The sequence below is a fragment of the Drosophila subpulchrella genome, chromosome 3L (assembly GCF_014743375.2).
Source record: "Drosophila subpulchrella strain 33 F10 #4 breed RU33 chromosome 3L, RU_Dsub_v1.1 Primary Assembly, whole genome shotgun sequence".
Taxonomy (NCBI): domain Eukaryota; kingdom Metazoa; phylum Arthropoda; class Insecta; order Diptera; family Drosophilidae; genus Drosophila; species Drosophila subpulchrella.
This window is the reverse complement of record NC_050612.1, coordinates 18,644,653-18,655,284: the sequence shown is the minus strand read 5'-3', so window position 1 is coordinate 18,655,284 and position 10,632 is coordinate 18,644,653. Positions and strand designations below refer to the sequence as shown.

Below are 10,632 nucleotides of genomic sequence, written 5' to 3'. Positions count from 1 at the left end.
AATGACAGACTGATATACTGATAGACTGACGGAAGGACAACTCGACTGACAATCGATTCACACTCTGCAGCAGGAGTTTCGAGCTGCAAACGTGAGCCGATTTCATGTTTCATCGTTCCGAAGCCCCAGGGCGAACCTCATAAAAAATTAAAGGATGAAATACCCTGTTTAATGTTTTGGAAAAGAGTTTTTTAGTTATTTTCAAGGATCAGAAGTATTATTACGAAAGCTAAGGGATTTTTGACATTTTCTTAATAGACGAATTTAAGAATAGTATTTTTCCAGTAGGTGATTTATGATATTTTTAAAACCAAAACTTGGGAATATTATTACTTGCACTATATTATAAAAGTTAAAAGTTTTTTTATATTCTAAACCGATAAATGGGTATATCATTTTAATTTTTAACTTATATAAGAAAAAGTCTCCTAGGATCTTAACAGAAAAATCATCTTAAGGGACATAAAAAGTGTTTTAACGGAGTGTTAAAATACCTCCTTGCTGATTTAAAGGAATTAACAACGATGTATTCAACTAGACTCTATTTACCAGAGCGGGAAAAAGCAAAAGAAAGGGGCTGTTATAGAGCGGAAGAGTGATGCGGAGAAAAGTGCCGGCGGGGGTTTCCACCAAGTGGGAACCAAAACATTTGTCGCAAAGATTTTCACGTCACTCGGGGAGTTTCTCCGGTTCTGTTTCGGTTTCGGTGTTTTTCAAATGGGAAGTCAGCCGCGCTCAGGAAATGAACGTACAACTGAACATGGGTAGCACAGCGATTTTCGGGCCGAGGGGGGAAGCGAGTGCTGCGCATTCATATAATCATTAACAGTGTCACATGCAACATAATGAGAACAGGGCGCGCCTGTCTTGGCCATGCCCCCAAGGCAATGGCGGTATGATGGGGGAGGTCTCCTCATCCAAACATCCAGCCAGGAATACCATGCACCCCACTCCTAAGGTCCCCTCCCCTCGCCACCCATGCACACATGCTGCAAGACTGACGCTTAAGTAGTTTACATTTCGTGTATAAGGAGCCATAAAAGGAAAACATTCGCTCCATTAAGGGAACATAATTTTCCGTTTTTCGTTCGGGGATTTTTCGTCAAGTTTATGGAGATTGAAATGGGGACTCCGAACTTCTGCGGGTCCGCTGCCTGGCAGCCATAAAAGAGTGCATCAAATGGGATTTTAAGTTGTCGCATTTAACAGGCTGCCGGGGGAGGGCCCAACAAAACTACAAATAGATCTATCAAATTCGTCGCAGCAGCTGAGGGCAGATGCAACTGAGGTTTTGTCGAGGTTTGTCATTAAACAGACTTCTTCATCATATCTTCATCTACCCGTCTTTTTTTTATATTTTCAGCCGAGTATAGTTGAATGGGTTGGGGAAAAGCTTTGTTTTTTATGTCACAGCTCATTAGTTTGGGACTTGTAACTCTGCTGGTTTCAGCTCTTCTGGGAGCATCCGCGAGCGTTAATAGCCCTCTGAAATGTTTATGAAACATTTGTTAAGCGTCTTCGAGTGGGTTGAAGTCTTCAACGGAAATGTTTGATGGAGCGTTTTTGAAGACAGGAAATCAATTTGTTATTACCAGATGAAGTTGAAAAAGTAATGAAATGATTAAGCTGAAAATGTCAATAGATTTGGCTTGAAAGTTGATTGGATTAACAGTGATATAGTCAGAAGTTTCCAGTCAATGGGTTGGAACCTTTAAGATCTTACCTAATTTTTTGTTTTTTAATTTTATTATTATTTTCTTTTTAACGGCCAGATACATAATATATGTTTTTGGGCCCCCTTTTGATGGCTTTATCAAATAATTCCATCCACTTTGATTCTTAAATAGCTGACAAACCGCCCAAATTAAACGCGGAGAGGCCGCCGTTCACCTCATGTGTTTGGCAATGTCAAAGGAAATTAAAATCGTCAAGCCACACGACCCATCCATGATGATGAATTTATGCGAAAATTTAATTATTCCCCAGCAAACAGAGCGGAGGCAAAGAGGAAAAAGCGAAAAAATATCGATGAAAAATTAATGTCGATTGGGAGCCGATACCAATAAATCAATGCACAAACAAAAGACGGTGGAAAGGGGGCGATGCGCAGGAGGAAAAGTCGCCACAAAGTTTAATGAAGAATGATAAAAAACGAGAAAAGTAAATGACGTTAAATGAAAATATTAAAAGTGGCAAGAGGCTAAATATGGCCAAGTGATTGAAAGGGTAAGAGTGAAGGGGTGGAGCGGGGTTCTTCGGGCCAATTAGTCTTTCGACTCGTGTTGACAAGAAATTAACAAATTGCGACGTCGGCCGACGGGGGAAAATATCTTTTTTAAAGTAATTCAATATGTTTAAACGTTGGCCACAGGCTGTCCCGCCCCGCTGCCACCCCCTTTTCTGTTTGATTGGCACACAAAGAAGGATGGAAGAGGGCCAAACTGGAGAGGCAATGAGGAAGGTCCTCGCAAAAGACACTTGTTACAGAGAACATTTTTAGGGATCCAAAGATTTTAAAAATAGTATACAATTTTATATTTATCAAAATAAAATTTCAAGTGTGAAAACAAAATATGAAATGTTATAATTTTCGAAAATTCGCTTAAAAAACTTTCATACGGAAAAACAAAAAAAAATCTTTCATAACATATTTGGGGTTATGGGCAGGCATTAAAAAATAATTCAACTTTTGCTTTAAACAAAAAGCATATTTATAAAAATACTAGAAATTATGGGATCAATAGAATGTGTTAGTTATTATAATTTAACAATTTTTAATTATTTTTTACTCTTGTTAAAGAAGCCTCATCAAAACAGCAAGCTTAAATATAATGGTCCTGTATGCACATACACTTTCTATGACAAAACAGCCATAGCGCGCTTAGTTATTCATTCACTCACAGAAATGTAAACAAATTTTCTTTAAGTGCACTTGACAGCGATGACACTTGAAACTGGCGATGGCGAAAGAAGATGGAGCAGAATTCGAGGGCTGGAAATGAGATGGGTGGCGGTGGTGCAGCTTCCACAGCATCGTCAGCTTTTAATGTTTGAACTTTTTACTACGCAAGTAGCAAGGTAACCTAGTTGGGGGAGGGGGGGTGGGTTTTGGTAAGTGGGCGGAAGGGCAGGGGGCAGGTGGCGACCTCGATGCTTGTCATATGACACCAATAAATCGCTTCAATTGCTCTCTGACTGACGCCGTTACCCGGGCACTTCGCTCCACTTCAGCCGGCTCCCTTCAGCGTTCAATGTCAGCGTAATGAAAAAATGCCAATACCAAAATGAATGTGTAAATGAAATGGCTACAAAGAGGACACGGCACGTTCCCCCTACCAATCCAGCAGAATGTGTCTGAGCTCCATTGGAGCGTGAGTAATCCTTTCAATTTAAACAGCTCCCACAGCACGGCACACAGGTGAATAATTGGCTTCTATGCTTTGGAAAATTGCCGTAAAATTAGCCTGGCAGAGAGTCGAAAACGCAATGCAACAAAGGTGGAACCGAAAATTGCCTTCGAAATTGAGAAGACACCAAAAGTCCTTGGCTTAACAATGGCTCGAATTAAGTTTCAACGGCATTTAAGGATTCAGAAAGAAGGATAATTACAACCCTGTGTGTTAAAGAAATTAAAGAAAAACATTTGTATTGTAGAGCAGTTGTACATCTCAAAGATGTGTGCAAATTCAAAAGTGAAATAGATACATACATAAATTTAAAATTTTAAATAATGGTATGACGTAAATACTCTGAAAAACTTTTTCAGGCTAAGTAAAAGTTATAAGGCATATTTAAAAAGAGCAATAATTGCATATGATAATTCCAAAACTTGTAATAAAGCATATATATTTTTTAATAATTTTTTAGACAAAATCAGAAAAAAGTTATACTTACATATTTAAAATATTTACTTTAAAATAAAGATATTTTCGACTTTAAGTAACTAACTCGTGTTAATAACGAAGCACAACTAATTAAAAAACAATATCTAAACATGGGCTTAAACTGCCTATCAGTTTTTACTTATTTCATTATTTTTTTATATATCAAAATAGTAATTTAGCTTTTAAAAAAGTAATTTCCCCTTTTTTTATAATTTAAAGATAATCTTTTAAAGCCCTATAATCTGCCTTCAGCAGACTCCAGAATGCAACAAGTGAACTTTTTTGTGAAGCCAATTTCTGTTTCAGCCTGAGTTAACCTGACTTGTTTACTGCCCAATTCAATGACAGAGCTCCAAGAAGTTGGCAGGAGCAACAGCTGCCGATGCTTTTGTCAACAGGCGATTGGAGCAGCAAAAAAGGAGCCAGGAAAGCTCCAGTTTGTCACCTGACGCGTGCACTCAAGCAGGACGAGCAGTTCGGGCAACAGCTGCTGTCCCCCAAAAACCCAACTGCCTGGATCCCAACTGCTGCCGGGATCCCCGGATCCCCGGATCCCTGGATACTGGGAGCCATGTGTTGCTCACTCGCCCCGACATGTGCGCATTCAAATGGAAGCTGTGAAGTGGCGAAGGACTCCACTACTTTTGCTGCTTCGCTTCGTCTGGCTTAAACAAATGGCGTTTTGGCCAGCAGCTTCTTCGGGGTGTCATATATCATTAGCCCACAGACCCCGGGTGCCAACGAAAAACAACCCAGAAGTGAAGGTTAGTGGCGCAGATTAAGTGTCTTAATACTCTTCCTTGGGCACAGTTTGGATTAGCTACCCAGAAGTTGAAAGACTTAGTTTATTAGTTTTATTTTTGGTATAAATATTAATGTATCAAACATTCAAAAACATATATATAGTAGTAATGCTTACTTATAATACTAAAATATTCAGAGGAGAGGAAAAGTAGTCAAGTTTTCACAAAGAATTACATATGTTTTCCATTATTTCTAACTAAGGTTTCTGGTTCACTTAGGAATTTCCTGAATTCAATCTTATATTAATTAAATATTTCCTATAAACTCAAAATTCCTACTAAAATGTTAATAAAAACCGAAAGCACTGATCCATTTTATGAGCAACGTTATAATACTCTTTAAGGACTCTTTTCATGGAAAGGTAGTAGGGAGAGATCCATCGCTAAGTACTTTGGACAGTCGTGTTGGAATCCTTGATGAGGCCCAATGCAGTGGCAACCCTAGGCACACGCACACACCCACACACCCACAGCCTGGCCAACACCCACGCTTATGTGTGGAACACTTGTATAAATTGGCTCATTATGAAACTCATCCATAATCTATGAAGCCCGGATGGCCATCAAGCTTCTTGGGATCCCACATTCACTTCGATTACCCTGGCCGAAAAAGCAGCCCAAAACACATGTGGATGGATTGAGGGGCAACCCTACCATTTGCGACACGTGTGTAACTCGTTTTTCAAAAAGGCAAACTGGCGGAGAAAGACTTTTGCCCGGCGCATAAAACAATTCACTTTATGCGCCCGAATTTAGCCATTTGCCACCATTGAAGCGTTAACTGGACATGGCCAGTGGAACAGAGAAACATTTGGCATCCCTCGTAATGGCCTCGGTCCGGGCATATATAAATTTTAAGCAGCCAGGGCATCCCTTTCTCAGATATTGTTACTGGGCATTACTTAATAAATGAAATGTGCAGTCAATGAATTTCAAGCGGTTTTGGCAGAAAATTACTTTTAAGGTGGAGTCATGCATAAAGCTAACGAAATTTAAAGGACACACAAAAAGTTCGTAATCCCTGTTGTATAATTCTTCAGAAGATCTTATTTGCTTTTATTCTCTAATGCCTTCTTAGGGAATATTCCTCTAAAACTTACCCAAATCGTTTTAAATGTAGCAAGTCACCTTTTTATTTTTTCTCGCTTTGACCTCGTTTCCTGTCTCCTATAACCTATCTCGCCAAACCATCTGTTCAATATGAAAAACAAGGAAAAAGTAAAAGAAAAATTCAAAACAGCAGAAAATTGTTGCCAGCATAATTCCGACTTAATGCAAAACAGCTGACCGCACTTCACTCGGGCAACCTCGAAAGCCAACCAGCAAACCTGTCAGGTGAAATATTTCTAATTTTTCAATGTCCGGGAAGGATTTTTTGCTCCTGCTCCTGCTTCTAGTCCTGTTCATCCTTGACCTGTCTCAACTAATATCTTATGTAATGGCAGGCAACAACTTGTAATGCATATCGACAGAGCTGCTGCTGATATTTCACAGGCAGCTGGGCGCAGAGTCCGGGGAAAACTATTTTTAATATGCATTGAAAGGGCCAGGTTGGGGCCGAAACTTTGACTAGCTCTTCTAATTGTGCAACTTCCGCTTACTTGGCCGAAAGTGTGCGGCTAATGCTGCACCTTAAGTGCATCCTCCCCCCCAAAAAAAAGGGGGAGAAAACCCCGACAGCTTGTCTTAATGCCCCTTTACTTTTTTGGGGGCGGGCGGGCACTTCATTTTCCAAGCTTTCAGAGAGGAGGCGTTGCCGCATAATAAATGGACAATTTACCAGTTGAAGCGTGCAAAAGCCCGAAGGGATGTAGGATGCCCACCCCGATGCGGTTATAGATTACTTTGGCCCCAACCCCTAATAGGGGGCAACCCTTGGCCAGCCATAAAATTATTTTCTGCAACAATTTCTTGAGCGCTTCTTCTCCACGCCGCTCGAGGGCATTTTAATTTTTGATCTCGTAAATTTTCACAAGAGATAATAATAATATGATGCGTTCCACCTGGGAGCCCGGGAATGGGCGAAGTGCTCTCGAGAGCACCTCAAACTTCAGCTTCTTGCCGTTTTATTGACTTATGGCTCGGGACCACAAAAGGCCACAACTTGAGCAATTATTAAAGTTGATCCAAGGGGAAAACCCCACCACCCAACCAACCCAAAAAAACCCCACCGTTCTGCAAACCCTGTGGCAACCACTAAATCATCTCTTTGATAAGCAATTTGATTTATTTTTCGAAAACAATTTTTTTTTTTTGCTTGTGCTGTTGCCCAAACTATTTCGGTGCAAAAAGCGAAACAACAAACACCCACCGAGTTTAGAAATATTTCAGCTTAGGTATTTTTTGGCCAGCATAAAGCCCTCAAACGCTTCGGTTAGGTAAAATGGGCATTAACATATTTTAAAAGTAGATTGCTGCTGCTGCTGTTGTTGCTGTGGCATGTCAAGCATGAAGTGCAAATAGCTTACAGCTAAATATTTATACACAAATTTTGGTTTGATATTGTTTTGCCTCTTTTTTAGTGGTCGAAACACTTCTGTGTGTAAGGGTCATCCATCAGTCGTGGGTGAGGGAAATGCTTCATTTTTGACATAATTTGACTGCGGTGAGGTGAGTGTGTGTCGGTTTTGGCAGGACAGGAAGTTGGACAAGAAATGGGGTTGGAGTTGGTAAATAGGTACATGGTACATGGATTATGTTTAACATAGCGGGAAATTGGCTTTAAAAATGTATATCCATATAGGATAACATTTTTCTGTGCTCATTATATTATTTTAAACATTTATTTATTGATCCATAGAGGGCGCTCTTAATCGGTTGAAGAGCAACTTACCCTGAAATAACCCCCCATCCTCTTTTAAAATAAGTGTAAAAACTCCTCGGGCCTTTATTTATATGCCATTGTCTCCATAATAACTTCAGTAATACCTCGAAAATTTTTCAATTTAACGTTACGAAATTGCCAAACAAAGTTTCACACCCAAAATAAAAATTGGCCCTAAGCTGGCCCAAAATTCTATACTCCGAACATTCAATCATAACGGATCCCAAAGAGGGATACCCAAAGATAAGGAAACAACAAAGTAATTGAATAAGTCCAAGGAAATGTCAAAGTGGAAAGAATTTTCCCTGTGATGTGAGTTTTCGGTTGCTTAACTTTTTGGCACAGCTGGGCGAGGCCTTTTTCTTACCCTCTGACAAATAATTTGTACGCAAATTAAGAAAACAGTCAAGTTGGGGAGGATGGGGAAAATTTAATGAGAGAAGCGTGTGCCAAAGTGTGATTAAAACTTTTTTCAGAAATTTGGCTTTCTTTTCCTTTTGAGCATGTGCGGAATAATTGGTAATTTTTTCATTGTCATCAGGGTTTTATAGTCGACGAAAATCCTTTTTATACACTTTTTTAAAGGTGTTATGGGAATTTAATATGAACGAACATACTAAAACTTGAATAATATAATATTAATAAAAGTCAAAAATATAAAACAACTTTAGAGGTCAACATTTTTAAAATCTGAGTGCTCAGCATTATTTTCAGGTCAGTGAACAGTCGGTGAGGGTATCAAAAGTGATGCATACCTTATTTGAAATTTAATTCTTGTTTCCATTATCATCTGGGTTTGGTAATCGCCGAGAAGCCTTTTTTAAAGTCCACGCTCAATTGGTATAATGCGGCGTAATAACCGTTATTTGACATGCAGAAGAAAAACCCGGGCTGTCACCCTGCCCCCAGGGAATCAGGGAATCGCATTGCACCTTGCAGATTGTCGGGTGGTGGATGCTGCTGTCGGGCTTACAAAGGATTAATTTGAATAGGTGTCTGGCACTCGGTCCAATTGGGAAAGTGTCTCGCAACAAAAAACCGACATCGGGATGGACGAGCACGGAATCAAATGCTATAGGTCCTGTGGAATGGGTGGTGCGGATTGCCGGCTATGGCTATCAACCACCGCAAAACGGAGTTAGCCCCGTCGGCTGCTGCCTTTCCCATCATGCGTAATTCTATTTGTCATTTTGATTATGACATTGTAATGCTTTAATTGATGTGATGCGACAAAAGACGGACTGGCTGGGGCGGTGGGTATGGCATGTGGGTGCGACTGCCAACTGTAAAAGGCAATCAACCCTGTCGCTCTTTTGTGTTCCGGGATTTTGTCAGGGTGATGACTATGACGCGACGGCGAGATTCCTTGTTTTTACCATTTTTTCCCCTGTCCCTGTGTGTTTGACAAATCCTATAAACAACCCGGGGCAGCTTTTTGTGTTCCACGTTTGGCGTGTCTGCGGGCCAGAAACGTTCGAAATTTCAATGAATTTTAAATTGAAACTCTCCGGCTATGAAATAGGGGGAAAACGAGGTGAATCAGGTGGCTATCGATATGTTAGAAGGGGTTGGGTTGCTCGGCTCTCTGTATCCATATCAAATTTGTTTTTGCATAGCAGCTCCGGCGATTCAAGATACATTTCCTGCCTTTAATTAGATTTCATGATTTCTTAGATATTAAGTTCTTGATCTTAGGTTTTGTTTCACTCCTTCTATAAAACTTCTTCAATAAATAAGTATTCGATTTAATATTATAAAACTCTTTAATTAATACGATTACTTATAATGGTTATTTATTTTAGCTTATTAATATCATGTTTATATTATAGCGAACTTAAAAATCCATTTTGCTGACAAGTGAAACCCAATTAATAATCTTTGTATTGCAGTCATACTTTGTACAGTCCCTACGTGATCCATCTTTTTCTGCGTGAATAAAATCCAAAGCCCTCGAAGTTTTAGAATTTAAGGTAGAAGAAGGACTGTAATTTAAGAAAAATATATAAAGAGAATACTAACACTAACAACTCACCTTAAAAGCAAGTGTAATATTTCAGCTGCAATGCTAAAGTCCTTTGCAAACTTTATTATATTAGCCTCGCAGATGGCCTCTAAGAGACAGTCATGACCATTCAACCCGTATCTAAATTAATATAATCAGAAGTTTATATATGGTTTAAAGAAAGTGTCTATTTAAGTTCACCCATTAAGTATGTGTTCGATGAATTCATATATTTGCCAGCGCAGATCAGTAGGCTTAAACAGTTGTCTTTGCTTTTCGGCGTCTATGTTATTCGGTTTGTATTCGGGAAATAGTGGGTTTTGCCTGTAAACACTTGCATTATAAGGTAGATAATACTCAGCTTTCAAGACGTAGCCCACTGTGAGTGATTCATACTCAAGATCGGCGGGAATACCAATACCAGCAATGAACTAAGAGTTACCAGGTAATTATATTATTACTTAATGATAATCGATGCATTACCTGATGTCTTGTGGGTGCTTGTCGAGGGAATATTAAAAATCGTTTAGCTCTGGAATGCACATCTTGGGATGCCGTTTGCTGTAAGAAGCACAGGAAAAATGTTGCACAAGCTGAGAACCACATGGATGTATTCATGTCAGCAGCTAAAATTCAACTAAACTTGGTGCAGACATTGCGAGACAGCACAGATTCTTGAAGAATTAGCATTACTCTGCCAAATGGAAAAGTAACATCGGGGTCAGCATGGTTAAGAGAAGGGAGCCCAGCTGGCTGGTTAGTCTTCTTGGACTCCAAAATTAGAATGCAAATGTTAATATAAATTGCGGCGAAGAATTCACCTTTAAAGTATAGTAAATAGCAACATTTAATTCACTCATGAGGTATGTATGTCCTCACACTAATATTACTTATTAAGCATTCCAGACGTTTAAAGACATTTAATTATCCCACACCATAATTGTCTAAGGAAATATTATAATCGATCCCCACATCTGTTTCCATTCAAATTGCCCGCATTGTATTCGGGAACAGCCGAAAACACAAAGGGCGGGCTGCTCTCTTTCCGTTCGTGGGGTAAAACTGTAATGCAAAAGTCGAAAATTGCGTTTCCAACTTGTTGTTACCATGGCAATTTTC

The 10,632-nt window shown here is 39.5% G+C and overlaps 1 protein-coding gene across 1 annotated transcript; it reads right to left on the bottom strand.

Moving 5' to 3' along the window:
* Nucleotides 1–9,345: 9,345 nt before the first annotated feature.
* Nucleotides 9,346–10,131, bottom strand: LOC119555299. Its single transcript, XM_037866615.1, has 4 exons — nt 9,997–10,131; nt 9,715–9,944; nt 9,544–9,654; nt 9,346–9,493 (listed from the first exon to the last, which is right to left on the bottom strand). Exons 1-4 carry the CDS (start codon nt 10,129–10,131, stop codon nt 9,346–9,348), a joined length of 624 nt encoding a protein of 207 aa, XP_037722543.1.
* Between the last annotated feature and the right edge of the window lie 501 nt (nt 10,132–10,632).

What these genes read in the sequence shown, in the direction of transcription:
- LOC119555299 (XM_037866615.1), bottom strand. Translation starts at nt 10,131, where the DNA reads ATGAATACATCCATGTGGTTCTCAGCTTGTGCAACATTTTTCCTGTGC. An exon ending in AAGCACCCACAAGACATCAG is followed by an intron (nt 9,945 to 9,996) that starts GTAATGCATCGA and finishes GGTAACTCTTAG; the next exon opens with TTCATTGCTGGTATTGGTAT. An exon ending in ATCGAACACATACTTAATGG is followed by an intron (nt 9,655 to 9,714) that starts GTGAACTTAAAT and finishes ATATTAATTTAG; the next exon opens with ATACGGGTTGAATGGTCATG.